The sequence below is a fragment of the Carassius auratus genome, chromosome 1, assembly GCF_003368295.1.
Source record: "Carassius auratus strain Wakin chromosome 1, ASM336829v1, whole genome shotgun sequence".
In the NCBI taxonomy this organism is placed as follows: domain Eukaryota; kingdom Metazoa; phylum Chordata; class Actinopteri; order Cypriniformes; family Cyprinidae; genus Carassius; species Carassius auratus.
Genome location: NC_039243.1, coordinates 23,804,721 through 23,827,032, shown reverse-complemented (window position 1 = coordinate 23,827,032; position 22,312 = coordinate 23,804,721). Strand labels below are relative to the sequence as shown.

Below are 22,312 nucleotides of genomic sequence, written 5' to 3'. Positions count from 1 at the left end.
CTCCGAGTGTCATGAAGCGAGTTTCTCACAGTGCGTTCATTCATTATGAGCTGTGAACCCTGAGGAGGTGAGCACATTTCCCATAATGATCTTTGGCGCTCTGTGGTTTTTCTCATCCAGCTTGGATTCTCATTACAGTTTTAACAGCCTCCCAGACCTTCATTTGTTACAACAGCAACAGGTGGATTTCTCCTCTCTTTTCATTTACAAGCAACAAAATTCTTTGAAATCTTACACATAAATGCAAGATGATTTCATTTTTGGTTGTTAAAGCAATTTTTTTTCTTGGTTTAGTTTATAAAGGAGACCGATTACAATTAAGAATAAACCTTTCTGAACTCTTAACACTGAGCGACAGCTGTAAACAGTATTTTTCTAAAATGCTGCTGCTGTTTAAGCATGTTAGGCAAAGTGACAAACAATTTTTGGCAGACGTCGGGGAGCAGTGTATCAAGTATTCCTGGAACGAACTGTGAAAGGAAAACCGTGTAGTCAAAAGCTTTTGAAACTGATTTATACCTACTCGCCTATTGCTTGAAATCATTCATGGGGTGGACGAATGTTTCTTGGGCAATGTAATCCTTAAACTTCTTTAAACTCACACAGATATATAGCCTCAAGAGAGCCATTCATTTCTGAACCCGCACAGTGATATCAATCTCAGAAATGTGGTCTCTGAACTGATTTTGAAAATTTCGCTGTTTTTTCGTCATTCAGTATGTATTCGAGGGAACTTAGGCATTTTATGATTGTTTCATCTGATCTACATTCATGCATATTAAAGGCAGAAACTTTTGTCCAAAACGACTTAAAGCACATTCAAGATAAGCATTTTGTAGGTAGTTCTACCCATGACCTTGGAAACATGCACTACTGTTTAAGCTACATGAATTTCTGGAGACATTAAATCAAACATAAATTCTAGAATTCTGTCCGTTTTTCCATTTAGTATTTTGTTGGCATTTACATTTGTGGCAAATCACTATTCTGAAAAGATCCAGACATTATTTATTTTTCTGAACCCTCTTCTTTTCACTAAGAAGATTGTGTGTTTTTCCTTTTCTAATTTTAAATGAATTATTGTCCATGCAGGTCCTAAATCATTAATTATATTTTGCTTGATTCAAAAAGATGTTTCAAACTCAATTTATATATATATATATATATATATATATATATATATATATATATATATATATATATATATATATATATATATATATATATATATATATATATATATATATATAGGCTCAAATTGCAGAAGTGTATATCTGTTAAAGTTAATAAGAGTTTTTAAAAACTTTAATGAACAACGCTAAAATGATTATACTATTTATAATTATTAAAATATAATTACGCATCTGTGGTTTTTCCTCTCTCTTTTTAGTTTGTCATGAAAGTGCAGAGGAAAGTACAAGCTTCCCAAAGTGTACAGCCTATAAAATCTGAAATTATCAGGACATTTTTAAACTGATTTCGGGGCACGAGGAAGTCTATAGTATTTTTATAGGCTAAATTTAAATGTTTCTATCGATATTCGAAATAATTAATAAGCTAGAAATTTTATACAATGTCTTCATCCAGTAATTATGAGCAACTGGGGGAAAAGGAACGGAAATTCATTGGTCAGAGGGTGTGTGACCCCGGAAAGTGCTGCATTTTACACTCCTCTTCACTTTTTAGGCAGTAGAAATAATAAGCTGCATCTTTATAAACCAAGTTTATATCGAGCTGAAGCGCCGCTTGTTTTGTTCTTCAAAACGACACAACACCGGCCATAAATGACCAAATGCGTGACTGTAAAATATCTAATACAGCAGATTTAAACTTTATTTTATTGAACCTCTTAAATTGACATGTAAATTAACATTTACAAAAATAGAAAGACATTATAAAAACCCAATAGTTTAGTAATTTGGTAGTTTAATGAAGTTCCGTTTATTATATGTGATTTAAAATTATTTAGTCACAAAAATGTAGCCTATATATTTTTTTTTTCTGAATTGTTTTTAAATTATTAAAAACATACTTAATAATAAAGAAAAAGTGACGAACTTTTTATTTGCATTAGTTGATGTCTGTGAGCAGATGAAGATTTATCGTAACTAATAAACTTCTGAATCAGATTAATGCGAACAGATTTTGTTATTGCATTACACGTTTGTGTAAGACGTCGTGATATTTATACCCCGATTCTTTAGACTTCTGAATAGCTAAATGAACGTATAGCCTATGTTTGAAAGTATAATAATAATAATAATAATAATAATAATAATAATAATAATAATAATAATAATAATATACATTTGCTTTAGATAGAAGAACAATAACTTTTTAAAATTTAGTTTAACATTTTAATAAATGTAAGAAGTAGGCCTATATATATATTTGTATGAAATATAGGCCTAAATGCTAGATTTAATAAATAGCCTGTACTTTGAATGAGAACGTTGCTGGACTTCCAAATTCTGATTCCTTTCTAAACAGTTCAGTTGCGTAAAATTGGTAACACTTTGTAAACTCCTCAAAACTGGAATAAAAGGATTCCGGTCTAATGTTTCTCTATCCAATAAGAGCGTTTAATCCGCACTGCGACCAAGTGTCTTGTCTAAAACCCCCTCCTATATTGCTCTCTGATTGGCAGGCGTTTTGAAACAACTCCGCCTTCATTCAAATGCGTGCTCAGCGGTTGGCTGGCCCTGTTGCCAATCACACACACCAGCGCTGTATAAGGTCAACTCTCTCGAAAGCGCTCAGACGCGCGAGGATGCGGCGGGAGCAGCTCCTGCGGCCGGGAATCAAGTGCACTAGTCGTTATCATCAGTTTTCTCGCCTCCTCCCGCAGATATGACTGAGAACAGCTGACTAAAATCGCATTCCTAGATGCCCCGTCTACTTTGGGTTAATTTATTTCTCGTTTGAGGATTATATTGTGGACTCCAATGGCTTTTAAAGACTCCTGAGGGGGGATTCCTGAAGCTCGTCCTGGACCTGGACAGAACTGTACCTACCTGTCAATATGTCCAGCTGGAGTGTTATAGTCTGCACGCACATTGCTTATGGAATATAGCCTGTTCTGTCACCATTTTTACGCACTCTCCGTCAGTCCCGTGAAGAAGAAACTCGGGCTCCTCTTCATCATGCTGCTCCTCTGGGTCTACATGCTGTACTCCTGCGTGGGCTACTGTGCCAGTATGCCACCAAGTTTAGTTGTGGACAATAATAATAACAACCGAGCGAAGGAGACGGAGTTTCTCGGGAAATATGCCGAGGCAGAAAGTGGCCGGCCGGACCTGATGATGTCCAAGCTCCTGTCCAGACCGCAGAGCTCGTGGACGGACGTGGAGTCAGATTATGATGAGCCTACGGTACAGAGAGCTCCCAGAGACTTCAGTAAAGATGAAGTGGACCTAGACCGAACAGACGAGTGGGACGACGGACGGAGAGTTTCCCCACTGTCAAGTTTCTCCAACGGCTCGGGCAGTAAGAAGCTGCCTCAGGCAATCATCATCGGAGTGAAGAAGGGCGGGACGCGCGCGCTGCTGGAGTTTCTGCGCGTGCATCCAGATATCCGCGCGGTCGGAGCCGAGCCGCACTTCTTCGACCGTAACTATGACAACGGACTGGACTGGTACAGGTAAGAACGTTAATAATGAATAGACTCACTTATACGACATATACTTCCATTCACTTATATTGTCCTCCAGTGATGTAAAAAATAGGCTACACTTTGATTATAAACCTACCCTTTCCAAAATAGCTATTTTATTACTGTTTTTTATTTATTATTATTATTATTATTATTATTATTATTATTATTAATATTATTATTATTATTAGCTTATTATATATCCCTCATGTTTTTTTTTTATTTTTTATTTATTTTTATTTTTTTTAAACAATGTGTTGGCATATTCAGCTCAAGTCTCGTACGAGCAGAACAAGACTTGAGCTGTTAATTTAATCCTAACTAAAATTTTACTTGAATTTAATTGCTACATTTAGTTAATCTGATTGACTAACCCATGAACAATTTAGTTGTCCTTTTACGACCACTTTGAGTTGAATTACTAAAGAGGCTCTGTGCACGGCTTTTGAATTCCTTCAATTCATGATATATCTCAGCTTTAATAGTTTGGCCTCTGCGTTTTGCTTATTAAGTAGCATGAACCAAAGAAACACTATAATTTTTTTCAAGAGCGATCCTTGTCCTCCCTCATTCATTTGCCCTTTTGGTGTATCTGTCATTCATTATGTAATTCTACCCTTTGACTCGATCTCAAACCATCATAGGCAATCAAATATAATTATTATTATGTAAATGGGATGTTCGGTTTGCAGTCAGCCATCTATAAACGCATAGTTGAAGTATGTTTTCAGTTTCCAGTTTAAACATTTACTTTGGTTCCGCTGTTTCTGCTACCGTGGAACTGTTAGACTCGTAGCTTAATGGAACATGGTCCTTTAAATACACATTAATTTCAGACGGATAGTATTCAGATAAACCCAATAGCTCGGTAAAGATTGACAGTTTTTTTTCTTTTCTTTTTTTTTTTTGGTGATTTTAATATCTTGAGAGATGACTCGTCTCCGACCGCAGATGACGCAGTGGTCTCTGTTGGACACAGTGATCATTGCAGGTTAACAGACCTTTGCTTTTGCGGTCACTTTTAAAAAACTATATTTATACTATATTTATTTATAAGCTATATTTATTTTTTATTTTTTTTTTATATTTTATTAAATATGATTTAAAACAAATATAGTACTGCAAACCTTTAAAATTGGAAAGTGCAGTTCAAAGTATTTAGCATTGCCCTTTTGATAATGTGTGTGTATATATATATATATATATATATATATATATATATATATATATATATATATATATATATATATATATATATATATATATATTATATATAAACCCTTAAACCGGGTATAAATGACAAAAATTAACTGTCGATTTGAAAAGTTGGATAACGATTAGATAATTTCAACAGTGTGACTGACCTTCATTTTCGGTGAGCAAGTTGTTATCTGAATCAAGAGAAATTAATGGAAAATAAAAAGCAAACATCTAAGTAATATGACATAATGGAATCAATTAAATTAGTAGCTTGTGAATGATAATATACTTTTTTATAAAGTATTTTATGTAGGTTTAGCTCATGTGCAGCTGTGTTTTTCTTTTTGTGCTGTCCAAACCGAAAAATGTAACGTTAAACTTTTCGGCTTGCATTTGAAATTGCATTTCTATTTATAGTTACGCATAGATGTTTCTTTTGAGCCTGCTTTGGACATGTTTAATTGGCCGATTTCATTGTAACTACTGAAGTGCACAGAACACCGTATGAGAGCTCATAAATTCATTACACTCGCTGTTAGAACTCGGGACATTTGTTTCAATTCAACTTTCGGAGAAGTTTTTATTTTTATTTTTTACTTTTAGGCCTGTGTTGCAGTTATTTAAATGTGATGACATTTTGATTAACTATTTGTTAACATTATTAATGTTCTATAAAGTGCAATGAAATAAATCTATAGCTTGTATAAAATGAAACTGAAGAAAGAAAGGGGGATTTATTGCCCCAGAGTCTGTCTCTGCTTACCCCAGACACAGAGGGGAAAGAAACACTCAATAAGTTGATAAAAAAAAAAAAACACAGTTCTGGACTGCACGCCTGTCTCTCTAAACGGATTTGCAAAGGTTTGAGGGGGTGAAAGCCCTGCACTTTTAAATATATGCAACGTTTCAGGGCCCCTTTAACCAAAAAACAGGACGGCTGAAAGAATGGGCGTTGTAGTGAATGCTCGGCAGTCCAGCTTAATGAAAAGGGAATTGTATACATGCATGTTGAGAGGAAAAAAGGATTTATTTGATTAATTATTTAAATACCAAGGCCTGCACTTCAGTCTAATGCAAATTCAGGCTGATCCAGCAAAATCAGTCAAGATTTTACCAAAATTGTTCAGTTTCTTTAAACATGTTGTTCATTTGCTGTGTTGACTTTACTGATGCGTTATGCTATCTTTTAAACCACATACAAAGAGAAAATAAAGTGGTCAGAAGTGTTCAACTATGATTATTTCTATTAAATTTGTACCAAGTTTGAAACTAATTATTATTATTTTATTTCTAATTTTTGTTGTTGTTGTTGTTGCCAAAAATAGATGCAGGGCATCTGTCATTTTCCCTTCATATATATATATATATATATATATAAACACGACTGATAAAGTACCTGAAAACACTGGGCGTTGAAGGGTAAAATGTTTGTTTTCCACTCTTATGAGAAAGTTTTCTGTGTAAAGTGTTGCAGGATTCACATGCCTCTGCAGCTGGTTTGAGTTGGACATTTGATGCCACATCAAAATTCTATATCTGGCCCCTGCTGTTTGGGCTGAAGATACGGGGCACAAACAAAAGCAGACCTATGTGTTTTTTTTTTTTTTTTTTTTTTTCACTCTCACTTTTTTTCTTTCTCTGATGTCTCCGTGTGACCTGGTCTACAGCGGTGTGTCAGAGTGTGTCAGAGCGCTTGAGGTGAACCCTCTGTGCTGACTGGATCTTTGTGTATTTTTAAAGAAGTGATATGTCCAAAGTGATTTAAATTTTTTTATGAATTGTCTGAGTTTTAGAGTGTCTCATATACTCATCAAAGTGATTTGCTGCGTAATGGAAAAGAGAGTTCATAGAGTTCATAGATAATTTTAAAATAATGCAGCGCACGGAAAGTTTGCAAGTAATCTTAATAAGGTGTTTTTACTTTAGATTAACTCTGTTTATCAGAAAGTTGTGATTGACCTTTTCAGACCTTTCTGTGCTAGAGAGAGCTAGAGAAAGAGACATTGCAGATGAGCTTTTGTTCCTCAGTACTGGTTAGACCTGTTCAGGCTGCTTTAGAGAGTGTAAGTCCTGTGTATCATTCGTAGACAAGCATTATCTGCAGGCACTTCACATTTTGTTATGATCTTCTCCCAAAAATGTCTGGTCAATGTAGAGTTTGTAACAACTGCGAGTTTAATTGCAAGAGATATTACAGTCTGAAAGTTGTTGTTGATTGAATTATTGAGTAATAACTTTGGCAATTCCCCTTTTGCAGGTTTCGGTTTCAACGACATTTCTGATTTGTGAGACCTTGCAAAATCTCTGCTGGTTTTACTGCTTTTTTTGCGGAGACTCTGATGATTTAATAAGCAGTTGAGCTGGCTTCTCAAAAATCCCACACACCCAGATAGACAGGGTCCCAGCTGGAAAAGCGAATGTTTTGGAGGCCCTGGTGCAGAGTTTGACTTACTATTACATAATTTTCAGATCTACCAGAGCAGTTTTTGTAGTCAACAACTTGTTGGTAGTCAACCATACAGTAAACAAGCTCTTCATACAACTGGTAACGTTTAGTCTGTGTATCTTTTTCCAATGAGTGTTTGAAAGTCAGGTATGTAGTAGTACAATGCAGTTCTTTTGTGTGCAATCCCCGAGTCCATCCTGAGATTAAGGGTGTGTATATTGAATAGCAGCTATTAAACAACATGGTCTGTAACTGCCGACCAACAAAGGACAAGTGAAGCACTGTTCTGTAGAAGGGAAATGCTTCACAGAAAATCCCATTTGGCTGTCGGACCAGGGAACGCTCTCGGAAGCATGTCACTTGAAAGTTCTGAAGTGCTTGGAGGGCTGCGACCCCCTGCTACCTTGTCCAGATGAGCACTTCCATCCGTGGGATGGCTAGTTCTGGATGGATGCCTCTGCTTTTGTACCCACACTCAATGGGGTTTTTACGCCACCATGTAGGTGACCCATACAGAAGCTGTGGCCAGTGACCCCCTCCTTCCTGATTGTACAATGCAGGAGCCACCATGTGTAAGTGGTACCGGGTGAGATCAAGCTAAAGTTTGGCTGTGCCTGCTGGGTGTTTTGGTAAACAGAGCTGTAGTTGACTGCTTAGACTGGGTATCGATACAGATATTTCATTCAGATTAACAGTGTCACAATATGATTAGATTATGATTCATTTTGACATCTCAGTTGTTTTATATTGTCTATTTAACTTTCATAAGAATAAAAAAAAAATAACTAATGTAGTTAATTTATACAGGGAAGAATTCTAATGTGGTACATTACAAACAAAAATACATTTAAAAATGAACAACAGAGCATATTTTATTATATTGCTTCGTTATTATTTATTTATTTAATGTGTCAGTGCTTGAAGCCCATGAGAACAACTCTATAGAAAATGTGTTTTCTTGACACACTGACATAAATTAAAAGATCATTCTAAGAATTTAGACTGTTTAACTGAAGATAGTGTTTATTGAGAAATCTTTTTACCCTACTATATCAATTTTGTTGTTGCGGTAAGTGTGCAGTATGGTGGTTGGTGACTTCTGTAGAAGCAATGTACTCCCCCACACTCACACAGATAAGCACAGAGTAATGACTCAAGCCATCTTAGACCCTGTGGGACTTCATGTATTGATTAGTTTATGCTGTGGCGGGCACTGTGTGGTGTTGGGTTAAAGATCTTTGTGGCTTGGGTTATCTATGAATCAGTTGAGCAACGTTGCCTCTGTAAAGACCATCTGCACTGCAGGTGAGACCCGATCAAGCCCTCATCCTGCCTGAGCGCACACACTTAGTTATCAGACTCCAAAATAGATGGGAATTAAATGCAAATATGTTGTGTGTGTGTGTGTGTGTGTGTGTGTGTGTATATATATATATATATATATATATATATATATATTAAATAAATAAATTATATAAATTTATTATAAATATTGGTTCATTCATTTTTATTGTATTATTTTTATTTTTTTTTTACCTTCTTTGCCTGTAGTCATTTCGGTAATTGCTGTAAAACTATAAACTGATCCAGGATTAGGAGCAGCATCCATGAAAGCAGTTCTGTCTCATAAAAGAAAAGACTTCCTCCTCTCAGCTGGATCTGAACCTTGACCGGTCATCCTTTCAGCAGTCAGCAGGTTGACATCCTCTATTGAGAGTCTGAGCAGAGCTGACTGAGGGCATTCAAAGGACTGCCTCCAAATGATGCTTTAGTGTTGGCAAAACTGCTCAGCATCCTTTAGACCAAAGGATTATTCTGCTTTTGTGTTAGGCCTCAGCTCCGTTTCTGCTTTCTCTTCTAATGGAACTCATCTCTCACACTTGTGAGAAGTGAACGACTCTGATAGTTCTGTCCAAATTACCATCTCCTTTGTCTCATCTTTGTATTTCCGCTGAAACTCACATTTGTGTATATAAATATGATGGTGTGTTATTGTTGAAGAACACACATAAGGTCCCTCTTGTACATGTTTTCTCTTCTTGTACCCCATATTAAAGTTGGGCCCCACATTGAGCTCTAGTTTTCCCATCAGAGGCGGGGTTGTTGTAGGCCTCAGTGCCCACATAAGGCCACCCCCAACTGGGCACATTGGTCAGAGTGAGAGAGTGGGCCCCTACTTGAGCTGGCATGGCTTTTACCAATGGGGTAGACCAAGCAGGGAGGGTATTAGTCTGGAGAAAGGGGCTTTCATTCGCCAAATTACCACAGACTAATTGTGAAAGGGATGGCCTGTGGAGAGGTGGACAGTAGAGGCCCACTGTGGTGGTCTGCTATTGAGAAACTACAGAGAAAATCAAAATAACATGGCTGTCCTTAGCAGGAACCTCCTGCCGGAGGATAAAATAAAGGCAGACAGAAACTCGTGTTTTAACCCTCCTACTGAAGTATTGTCTCTTATACACACATTCAAACAACACATATGCAAAACATTGACAAATAGAGGATAAGTGCTTGTTTATAACTTTTTTTCTTCCTATTGGAAATAATTTATATATACGTTCAATGGTTGATTGGACAGCTGAAAACAAGAGAAATAAGCAAGATAAAGCCCTTCCCCTTCCACCTTTCAATTGATCTGAGTGGCCTGTTGTTTACAGATCCTCCCTCTGTGCTTGTTGTGAATTGGACTCTTTTTAAAAGAGGTGATAATTTGGATGTCGGATGTCAGAATAATGCTAGCCCTCTTTCTTAAACAAGCTCATTCATTGTAGCTAAATAAACAGCATTTACAGGAGCCTGGGGGCTACAGCACGCGGCAGCCAGTATGGTCCGGTAATTGTTGGCCCATATCTCCTGCCAGGTCTGACTCCTCCCAAGTGTGTGATCATCAGCACACATTTTCTAAAAGTTTTATGCCCTGAGGAGGATTATTAGCACAAGAAGTGAGAAAGAAGTGACCATGGAAAGAAACTTGTTATATAACTGCTAACAGTAGATTACTTTTTAAAGGCACTGTTTGTGTGTATGTCTTTCTGTCTGAAGAAAGTGAAAAGCAGAGGATCAGGGAGCAGTAGAGACCCCCTGAGGTTTCCATTAACCTCAGCGAGAAAAGAGCAGACAATTGAAGGAGCACACATAAACACACTCTGCTGATGTACCCAGAGGAGCACAGCATGAGCTGAGCTCTAGGGCAGCATAGAGAATCACTGTCACCACTTTTGTCCTCACACTTTCTCTTTCTTTCTTCTAGGAAAAGAACCAGCTATTAGAAAATAAGTAAAAACTTGTGACAAGTCTGTATGTCATAATTTTTATAGTGAGAATTACTTTTCTACATTGTTAGTAATGAACAGATGTACTCTTGTCACTATCTTCTTCACAGATTCTCTGGATATATATATCAGTCACAAATGTAATATCAGTGCATCCTTAATTGCATCACTATCCCATAGTACTGTATGAATATTTTCAGCAACCAGTAGGAATAGTTGAAGTAATATCATGTTTTTTTTTTTTTTTTTTTAAACAAACCAAGCTAGCGAGATATTCGTTCACTGCTTTATCTTGGTTTCACAGCCCATTTCTCAAATGTCTCTTCAAATCTGCATTATGTGTTTGGCTTGTCCTCTTGGGACCAAGACTTTAGATCATGTTTCTTTTGGGACCGTAAGGCCTTCTGGAACGCAGACAGTGGATAGAAAGGAAAGCAAAAACATTTTCATCGTATTCACAATGCATCAACATGCCTGCTGAAATAACAACCCCTGAAATCAAATTACACCTGTGACATCCGCACTCGGCTGGTTACTTTCAGCAGAAGCGTTTGACAGTGATTTCTTTTTGTTTCATGCCAGTTATATTGTCTTCAACTGGCGCTGAGATACCGAAGTGGACTGTAACTAGGCTATCTTCCAAAAAATGTTCAAAGAGTTTCCTTAGGCGAGAGCTAGATGCTCTTTTTAGTCTTCTTGACCTATACATGGAGTTTCACGGTCAGCTCTGGTGCTTTTACCACATAATTTAGCTAATTGTGGGTTAGCAATGAAGAATGTTTGTTTAGAGGAATTTGTAAACCATTAACCCTCAGCGTCAAAGTAACGCAGCTGTGCCGTAAGCCTCTGATGTAACCGGTTGACAGACTTGGAGGAAATTCCCAGCTCTTTAAAGCACACCTGTCTTCAAAAGCTCCTCAGCTGGAGCAGATCGTGTGCCAAGCAAAACAGGATGTAATAGGTGCGTGCATGTGTGTTCTTGTGTTTGAATGTGATTGCTTTTAAAAGTGAAAAAAGGACTGAAATCTTGGAAGTCTCTATGCCAATTTTACAACAGTTTAGTGAGATAACCTACTGTCTAATGACACAATATTTTTTAAGTGCCAGCAGGAGTTTTTTTTTTTTTTCTTTTATACTTTTCAGCATTAATCCTTGTTAGTGGAGCAGCTGTGGCCTAATGGTTAGACCGTTGTTACCCAAAGGAGGTCGCATGTTCGAGTCTTGGTTCTGGCAGGAGTTGTAGGTGGTGGGTGTAGTGAATGAACAGCACTCTCTTCCACCATCAATACCCATGGCTGAAGTGTCCTTGAGCAATGCACTGAACCCCAGTTGCTCCCCGGGCGCAGGATTTAGCTGCCCACTGCTCTGCGTGTGTGTTCACGATGTGTTCACAACTCAGTGCTGTGTGTGTGGATGGGTTAAATGCAGAGCACCAGTTCTGAGTATGGGTTACCATACTTGGCAAATGTCACGACTTTCACTAATTCAGTAAGTCACTGAAATATTTAGATTTGTATACATCAATTGTATGTATTATGTGAATTTTATGTGGATTTTTTTTATTAATTTAGACTCCAGGCAAATATGCACTCTTTTTGGCTTTGTAGCTTTGCTAATAGCCTTTATAGCTTAGTAAACAAGCTAAAATCTCATCAAGGCTAGTTACACTAAACAACGCTAACAGTCTCGAGACTCGTTGTGTCACTCAGTGGGAATGTAAATGAAGTGGAGTCCATTAACACCCTCTACAGACACCCAAAGTAAACAAGCTTATGCGGATTAGCAAGAGCAAGATAAACACTGTGGTACTGGCTTGATCACAGCTAATAACTAAAGTAGATTCAATGGGAAGGCTATTGTTTGTGGAGTTACTGAGAGTTCGGTGTAAGTCAATACTGAATACAGGATATGTAATTATATGCATTATGCAATCTGGATAATAACAAAGTCTATTTTTAAATAGAGTTGTTTGGGTTTGCCAAAATTATTTTATTTTCAGGATTTGCATTTGCCAAGTAAAAGTTTGGAACTACCCTAGACATGGTAGGGATTTGGTTAATATCAGCATAATAATTTCTTGTTGTAAATAAATTTAAAGTAGCTTGCAATTATCATCCAGGGCCAGCAATAATTATTTTCTTTTTAATTATATAATAATAGTAATACATACTGGGTATAGAAAAGAATCACCCCTTTTAATAAATCTATCTATCTGTCTATCTGTCTGTCCATCTATCTATCTAGCTATCTATCTATCTATCTATTCTTTTTTTTTTTTTTGCTTTGCAGCCTGAAATGAAGAGAGTGAAAGTTATAACATTAACACAAAGATATAACACCAACAAAATAAACCAAAATCACTGAGTTGGAAAAAGGATGGAGGTGTTATTGTCCCATTTGTGGATGTTTCTCTGCAGAAGGGATTGGAGCGCTTGTCAGGATAGAAGGAAACATGGATGGGGCAAAATAGTCAAATTGAGGAAAATCTGCTGCCCTCTGCCAGAAAGTTGTCAATGGTAAGAAGGTTTACCTTCCAACATGACAATGACCCAAAGCACACAGTGGTTGAAGGCTGTTAAGGCTGTAATTAAAGCAAAAGGTGATTCAGGAAATAAAAAACTGACACAAGTGGGTGGTCCTTTTTCAATGTTTTTTATTTATTTATTTATTTATTTTTTTTTTTTTGGGGGGGGGGGGGCATTTTGGACATTTTGGTGTCATATTGGTTATATCTTACATGTTGGATGTTATAAGTTGCACAGCTGGATTGTGAATTATGATTCATGTTATTTTTTGTCCTAAACTTCACTATATTGCAGTACGCTAAGTTATTTGTCTGGTGATTTTTGCCTTAAAGACATTAAAAATGTCAAAACAGACTTGCATTAAAGGAGCAACCTTAGCCGTATCTAGAGACCAGAATATCATAAAGACTGTCGACTTTTTTGACTTGGGCAAAGTAAGAAGAGACAAAGTCATCCTACTCATTCTTTTAGGTATGACTAATATCACAGAAACACCTCTGCAATAAAGTCAAATTTGCCAGTCCTACAAAATGGCTCTTCAGCACATGCTACATGATTACAGGCTCTGTAAAATGCATGCCTAAGTGAGAGAAAAGTGCACTTTATTACCCCGTCTCATCCCTCCATCTTTTATTCAGAGCTGATGGCAGCCTCTGCTTGCACAGCCTTGTCACTAACATACGTAATTCCACTCAGCTGGCATGACCGTAGGGCCATAACTCAATTTATGGCCTGGACAGCAAAAAACACACCCCACTCTTGTTTTAAAGAGATTTTGGTAGGTGTTGAATGGCAGCAAATAAAGCTGAAACAGAGTCTGGGCAGACTGCAGTGTACAGAGCCTGAGGTCTCAGTGATTTATACGTGTTCTGACCTCTCAGAGGCTGTTGTGTGTGCTTTCAAATGAGTTTGAGAGCGAGAGAGAGAAAGAAAAGAAAGAAAGAAAATGGGCCTGAAATTGTGGCTGGCACAAATCAAGGCTAGACCTCAGTATGACTGCTGAGTAGATAGTGTAGCCTACCCTCTCTCACGATACTCGCTTTATGTCCAGTGTTTTTATATATACAACACTACAGGGAGACCTAAATATATTTTTCTGCCCTTGACACCCTAAAGCAGACCAGTCTTCATTCCAAAACCCAAGCCCCCCGCTTTGAGAAGGAAAATATACAGATTAACAACTCAATGTTTCTCTTTAGTGTTGAGGGACCAACCATTCACAGTTTCATGCAGATGTTTTTAGCCTCAAAGACACAGATGAAGTAGTTTTCAGAAAGTCTTAGCCTGGCTGCTAGCTCAGGCATAATAATTTAATGAGAAACTAGATCAGCATTAAGGTATAACTCTTTAGAGGCTGCTCTAAAGTGTGTCTATTCTTGGAGAAAGGCAGGTCAGAAGTGTCTGCAATCCTTCCCGTTCTTTTATTATTTATCCATCAGAGCAGTCACGCTACGTGAGAGAGGCTTTCTCTGTCCGTCGAATGCAGATCTAGTGACAAGATCCGTCAGCGAGAATGTCAGAAACTGAAGCTAAGACACACCAACACCTTAGACGGGCCCGATGGAGACGGTCGTTTACACCTCTTTATGTTCACGTCAGGGTTACATGGCAAAGATCAGAGGCTGAGGAGAAACCTGAGGAAGATCTAGACGTGGAACAAGAAAGGTTAGGCAAGGAAAAGGTAAAGTATAGCCGTTAGAAGCTGGGATATTCATAAAACACTCATGGGTGTGCTATACAGTCTCTTGGCTTCAGCTTTTGCAGGTTAAGAAGAGATCTCTAGCAATTCTCATTTAGGAAACCAACCATCAGGAGGCTCTAAGTACCTCTCAAATACAGTGGTAACTTAAAGCTGTTGCACACATGCACATCCTGGCTTTTTCGCTCTGTATTTTTTCTCTTTCTTTTCTCTCCTCACCACCCCATTTCCATTCTCCCGGTGCTTGTGCTATAAAATCCAGCTTTGCTCCATAGATTTACGGCTGCAGTTTTGCTCTGCGGTTAAATATAATGTCAAGGCTCCAGACTCTGCGGGGTGTATTTCAAAACTACAGCCTCGCTCAGGTCGCTATGACGACACAGAGCAGAAAATATTGCCTGTATGGTGTGGCCTGGGAGGTGCCTGGATTTACCAGATGTAGCCTCACAGCCTCCCAGCAGGCTCTCTATACACACTAAATAAGTGATCCTGCTCTCACAGTTGTTCCAGTAGTCGCTTGATATTAAAGGGACAGTTCACCCAAAAAATAAGATTCCATTTTCCCTCAGAAATTCGTGCTCTGCATTTAACCCATCCAAAGTGCACACACACACTGTGAACACACACCCAGAGCAGTGGGCAGCCATTTATACTGCGGCACCCAGGGAACAGTTGGGGGTTTGGTGCTTTGCTCAAGGGCACCGAAGTCGTGGTATTGCCGGCCCGAGACTTGAATACCCACAACCCTAGGGTTAGGAGTCAAACTCTCTAACCACTAGGCCACGACTTCCCCATATAGAACACATTATGAAACAAAGGCTATATGACAATATGAGAGGGAATTAATGATGAAAAAATAATACATTTTGAGTGAACTAAACCTTAATGATTAAGACACATTTTGACTCCAGTACACAGGCAAACTCTCACACTACCATTCTGGCACAAAGGACTGCCATTTACATCACTATAACTGCTTTGTGGTTTAGGCGTTTTATCTTTCTAGTGTACCAAGCCCAAGAAGCTGTTAAATTCATTGGCAATTAATTTAATTTTATTTGACGGCTGAGAATTTATTACACTGCAGCTTACTCAAACAGCTCTTCATCTCGCCGCTACTGCAACGGCGGCAAGTTCTTATTCTAAGGACATGTCTATCAAAGACACACGCACAGGTGTTTCAAAGTTGTGTCTGTTTTGACTTGCTCTTCAGAATCAAAGTGCAGGTATGTCTGTGTTTCTTTAATCCCTCCGAGACTTGAAAGCACTAGATATAAAACATGCTTCTAGTCCCTATCAGTTAGGTATACAAAAGATAAAATAAAAAGAAGAAAAAAGCTGGCCAGAATATAACCATAACAATGCCAGAGTTGAAAGACAGATATACTATAATCCTTGTCACTTGAAAGCAATGAGATCATAGATAAAGCAAGTTTAGGGGCTTTTTGGGGGGATACCATGTCCTACCTTAAGAAAAACAGGCTCTTCTTAACAAACCAAATTCGACAGAAGACAAAAACTTTGTTATAAAAACTCCCTTCTGTGTCTTTTGTTCTCTCTTGTGCTTTCGTCTGTCATTTTCTCCCTTTGTCGATTTATCTCTACTGGATAAAAAGCCTTTCAACATGCCCCTAGGGTCATTCTGATTCTATATCTGATCCTACTTTCTGACTTATCGTTCTCTCCAGCTTAAACAAGACCCACTAAGCGCACTTCCAAAGTTGATCCAGAACAGCTATAACCATAAGGTCATGGGCAGAAATCTACTAGGAATGAATTACGACAGAAAACTCAAAAGGTGGGAGCAATCTTTGACCTTGGCTCAGCATTTGAGAGGAGTGACCCTTTTTATCAGTAGATTCATTTCAAGCACTCATATCCACTTTTGAATCCCCATTTTAATATTTAATACACAGCGTATCTTTACCTGCTCCATTGGTAGTGGGTGCCATGTCCTGGTGAGACACTTGAGGCACACGTTCAGCTCAAGAGCTCTCCACAGCCTCCCTTCACACAGACCTGAGAGAGCTGGAGAAGTGCTTTCCACTCATCCTTCAATGGTCACCCTTCCCCCTTTCCTCTCTGGCCTCTGCACGGCCCTTGCTCTTTCAGATCATTGAAGGACAATGCTCGGTTTTCAAAGAAAAAGAGGGGGAAAAAGAGAGGGCCCTGGTGTCAAAGCTTTGCCTGTTTGCTGACAGAATGTCTAAAAAGAAGGACCCTAATAAATCAAAACAGGCAAGAAAGGCTATTGTTTTTCCGAGAGCTTGCCTACTTGTCTTCCTCAACCCCTTTCCTCCCTCCCTTTTCTTTTGCCCTCTGCCAAAGTAAAAGTAGTAAGATGAGAGGATCGTTGGAGGCAAAGTTTTTTGTGTCTTGGTCCAGACCTTTATCTTGTATTTTTTTTTATTCCTTTATATACAGACAGGGATACACATGTGTGTGCTTTATATTTGTGGCATTTTTGTTTGTGTTTCTTTCCTCCCTGGCACTGTACAGTAGGTGTGGGTGGTTCATTTTACTGCAAAGCCTGCATTATCTCTCACCTCATTAGTACCACACATGCACACATACAGCTGGTTTGCTCCTGTTGCGCAATAATTCAGAGATATATATATATATGGTAACACTTTATTTTGATAGTCCACTTTAGACACTCTACTAGCAGTAAGTAACTTTGCAACTACATGTCAACTAGCAGTTAGTAGAGTATTAGTAGACTGTCTGCTTAATATCTTCTAACACTTTCTTTGTCAACTTATTGTCAACTTATACTAAGCCTAAACCTACCCCTAACACTAACCCTAAACCTACCCTAACAGTCTACTCTGTTAGTAGACATGTAGTTGCAAATTTCTGAGATTTAGTTGATATGTAGTTGAAATGTAGTTACAAAGTTACTTATAGTCAGTAGAATGTCTAAAGTGGACTATCGAAATAAAGTGTAACCATATATATATATATATATATATATATATATATATATATCTTTTTCCAAAACCACACACTAGGAGGCTAAATATTAGGAAGCCAAGACGTTTATATTTCCTCTAAACTAGAAATAAACGGTTAAACCATGCTGATGAGTGTGCGAGAGTGCGTCATTGCATTAAAAGGCACTAACATAATCTGTTTTCATTTTAGAGAGATTAATGAGTTTTTTCCCCTTGTGTTCTTTTCCTCAAACTCTCACTCCAGTGTTCTGACAGAGCAGTAATCAAACTGATATTATCATAATTGGATCTGTGGCCAGCTCTTCAGAGAAGCCATGTAACCACACAAATCTGGCCTCAGTTCTCCGTCAAATATATCAACACGTTACCTCCTGCAGCCTTAGGCGGTTCTCGCATTCTGAATCCAGCGCTGCATGATTTTCATTTGCAAAATGGGGATTTTTTTTTTTTTTTTTTCAGTTTCAGCTGTGTGATCTTGAAAAATTCTTTAGTGAAGAGAGTTGGTACTTTGCAGTTTCTGTACAGGAAAAAAACCCAGCAGAATCCAGCAAAGCAGAACCTGCGTTTACAGGAGCACCTGGTTCATACACATATAGCTTTGAAATGTATATCCGCATTGAAACTCTCTCTGTGGGTTTTGTTTATGATAACACATCTCTCTGCTGTGGTGCTGAGGGGCTCTCACCTCTAACTAGTGAACACCTGTGGTAAAAATAGTCAGGCTTTTACTGAAGGCTGTTTGGAGAGATAGAATAAACTGTGATCCACTGAAGTGTGTGTGATATCCTTCAACAAATAATTTGCAGACTCTTGAATTGCTTGTAGCCTTGTTTGCACAGGGTGTAATCACACAAAGCAGGATTACACTGGACACTTACGGTGCACTGTACAATGTGGCAGTAAATTAGCCTTTGTGCTAACAACAAGGCTCGATACTCCAGAGACAACAGACCAACAAGAGCTTTATCTGTTTGCACAATGATACACCAAGGAGGCTCATTCTGGGTCTGTTGAAGTCTAAGCGTGGCTGAAAGTTACACTTTAGCTTATCTCCATCCCTTAAATTTGGTGTTCTGTTATTTTTTTCAGTTGATTTCACATCACGTCATGTTTTATGCCTTGCTATTTTCAGTCAGAGAAAGCTAAACTTTCTTCAGATGTGTTTCCGCACATTTTAACGTCATAGTTTCTAAGCGCCTGTGCCAGCGAAATGGGATCCATACCCCCATGTGTTCGTTAAAGTCCTCTGTTATCAACTCTTCCACTATAATCCACTCTTCCTGATTGGACGAGGTTGTGAAACCCAAGCCTGTTTGGCGTTAACTTGCATGATCACTTATTTAAAAAAGTTTCCCGGGATTGCGGTCCTGCACGTACCCTATTCATTTCACCCTGTAACTGCCTTAAAAGCAGCTCACTGTCTTTAAACAAAGCTGAACAACCTTCATGTGGAATGCACATATGTTTTAAAGGGCTTTGCTAAGTGTGGATATTTGTGTTAGCCTTTTTGAAGTATAAATGATTGTTTAGATCTGGGTTGTCAGTAGTATAAGACAATCGTTGAGGTCATACATTGGTCATTAAATTATTATTATTATTATTATTATTATGCCACTATATATATATATATATATATATATATATATATATATATATATATATATATATATATATATATATATATATATATATATATATATATATATATATAATTTTTATTGTTGTACACAATACTCAGTTTTCACAATGCATATTAATAGTAGTTCTCAATATTCAGAATGCATATTTGTTATGTAGTAGTCTGTATCAGCATTGTCTTAATAAAGCAATATTGCTTAATCTAGGCATGATTTCAGGAAAGGAACAAATAACACTTCTCCAAAGCTTCTAAAAGATTTTGTATTACATTAGAAACCCCTTACTATTAAGAATTAGCCATGCCATTTAACATGGTTTGTGCACTTAATATGTTTGAATGCATGTTTTGTTTAGCAACCAATGCTAATCACATTTGACCCAGAATCATGGCCTTGAATCGGCTCATTGATTGAGGAGCGCCACATGCTCCATCTGTTTAATTGTGTTATGCAAATTTTGTTTTCATTAGACCTTCATCTTAACCTCCTTTGCTTTCTTTCTCCCTCTCTCCATAGGGACCTGATGCCTAAAACCCTGGAAGGCCAGATCACCATGGAGAAAACACCAAGCTACTTTGTGACCCACGAGGCTCCGGCCCGGATCTACGCCATGTCCCGCGACACCAAACTGATCGTGGTGGTCCGGGACCCCGTCACACGAGCCATCTCTGACTACACGCAGACGCTGTCCAAGAAGCCTGACATTCCTACTTTTGAGAGCCTGACGTTCAAAAACAGGACTACAGGGTTGATCGACACGTCGTGGAGCGCCATTCAGATCGGCATCTATGCCAAACACCTGGACAACTGGCTGCAGTTCTTCCCCATGAGCCAGATCCTGTTCGTGAGCGGAGAGCGGCTGATCAGTGACCCGGCCGGAGAGCTGGGCCGTGTGCAGGACTTTTTGGGGCTCAAGAGGATCATCACAGACAAACACTTCTACTTCAACCAGACCAAGGGCTTCCCTTGTCTCAAAAAGGCAGAGGGCAGCAGCAAGCCCCATTGCCTGGGTAAGACCAAAGGGCGGACCCATCCAAACATTAACCCTGAGGTTGTGCAGAGACTTAGAGACTTCTACAGGCCTTTCAACATGAAGTTCTACCAGATGACTGGGCATAACTTTGGTTGGGATTAACCGTGAATGGAGGACTTGTTGTTTTCTTTCTTTTTCTGTGTATTTGAAATGGCAAAAAGACATTGAGATGATTGCTATATATATGTAAAATGTACAGAAATCTATTTTATAATAATTTATTTTTAATTTCTAAGCAATTAATTCACTAAGCTGCCTAACCATATTTTACATAACGTACAGCCCAACTCTAGTCTCACCATCGACATTCCACCGTTTTGATTTGCTTTGCGTATTTCCACTAAGAATTAATTTAATGGTGCTTCCGGATTCGAAAATGGTCTGAAAAAAAAAAAAAAAGTTTGTTACGGGTATTGTGCATTTAATACAAACCAACAGCGTCATTTGCGCTTCATTCATTTCTGAATGTCCAGTGATGTGCATCTTTATGAATGAACTGTATTTCACTCTCTGACCACATTTCATGTGTCATTACACTCCATACTGGCCTGAGTCCTACTATGTTCGGCTGATAAGCAAGAGCTGATCTGATCGGTCCCTTTACTCAATAACATGACGATCAATACCCCTAATTGCTACTTAGCGTCACTCATGTTTAGAGTCAACCGCTGGCCTTTCACTCGCAGGTTCCTGTAATGAATGACCAGTACGTCGATGGCTAAATCGTATCTCAGACAACAGCAAAGCAGCATGTAGACATTAAATCTGAATTGATCGATTGGCTTCCTCCAGCCTCAGAAACGGCCTGCTGTCCTATCTGAGAGGTGCAAAGGTCAAGATAGCTTTGAAAGGAACTGGATTTGTTTAAAAAAGCAAGAGCCAAATGATGACATATGAGCCTCATAGATGCCAGGCCCCTATCTTTATGAAGCTTTACTCAAATGTGACTCATACTAGAACATAAAACCCCTAACATGAAAAGTAGCATTTCTCGTTCATCCCATCAAAATGCGTTTCACGCCACATCTCATTCTCCTCTTCTTGCCAAATTTGAACAAGCTTGCATTGAGATGCCTCATTGTTCATCTTTTTCTCATGCAAGTCTTCACGTGCTTTTGTATGTCTTTCTACTTGAAAGCACAGAAAAAAAGTCGGTCACTCTTTATCTGTGAAATTCTTTCCGTGACCACTGAGATGGCGGCTGTCTCGAAGGCAAGATGAATGAATGGGCTTCATGCAGCTCTGGTTACTGTTCACTCAGAGCACCTGATTCAGGATCAGCTCACAATGATGGGTTTAGGTGTGGGGTTTGAAGAGAGCATGGAGCCACCATCAGGCTGAGATGCTGTAGATGGTGAGGTCACAGGGAGGTTTTAAGGCAGAATATTGCATTTGCATTAGGAATGTACTAGAACTTCACCTTTTTCATCCTTATTTAATATACTGGAAAATGAAATGCAGAGGGAAACTTTTGTCTAATTGTTTGGTTTTGGATGGATGCATTTTAAAAAAACGAAAGCGTTCTGTATCAGCTCACTGATTTTTGTTTTGCTTTACAACATGCTGTGCCTCGAACCAGTCCTGTGCTATGCTAAGCCAACTTCCTTTCATCTAGAGAGGAGACTGTAATATTTATCAGCTGTTAGGACACAGCCATTCGATTCTTGTTGGCCTTCTAGTCTGAATTAAGGGACATTTTATTCAATTCAAATAATCAAATGTTCTGAGGAGGCAAAAGAGAAACAATGTGAACTGTAATGAAATCATCAAAGCTTGTTTCTTGCATTCACATTACGTTTAAATGCAAATCATTTGGATGATGGAAAATAAAATAATGTCAAGTAAATTGTCATCAAATGCTTGCCTATGGGGCCTCCTGTGATTTTTACCAGTG

General features: G+C 38.4%; 1 protein-coding gene across 1 annotated transcript; it reads left to right on the top strand.

Moving 5' to 3' along the window:
* The first annotated feature begins 2,829 nt into the window (after positions 1-2,829).
* Positions 2,830-21,923, top strand: LOC113104868 (heparan sulfate glucosamine 3-O-sulfotransferase 3B1-like). The gene is made up of 2 exons (XM_026266156.1): positions 2,830-3,640; positions 19,902-21,923. The coding sequence occupies exons 1-2, from the start codon at positions 3,063-3,065 to the stop codon at positions 20,518-20,520; spliced, it is 1,197 nt and encodes a 398-aa protein (XP_026121941.1). The 5' UTR covers positions 2,830-3,062; the 3' UTR covers positions 20,521-21,923.
* Positions 21,924-22,312: the final 389 nt, after the last annotated feature.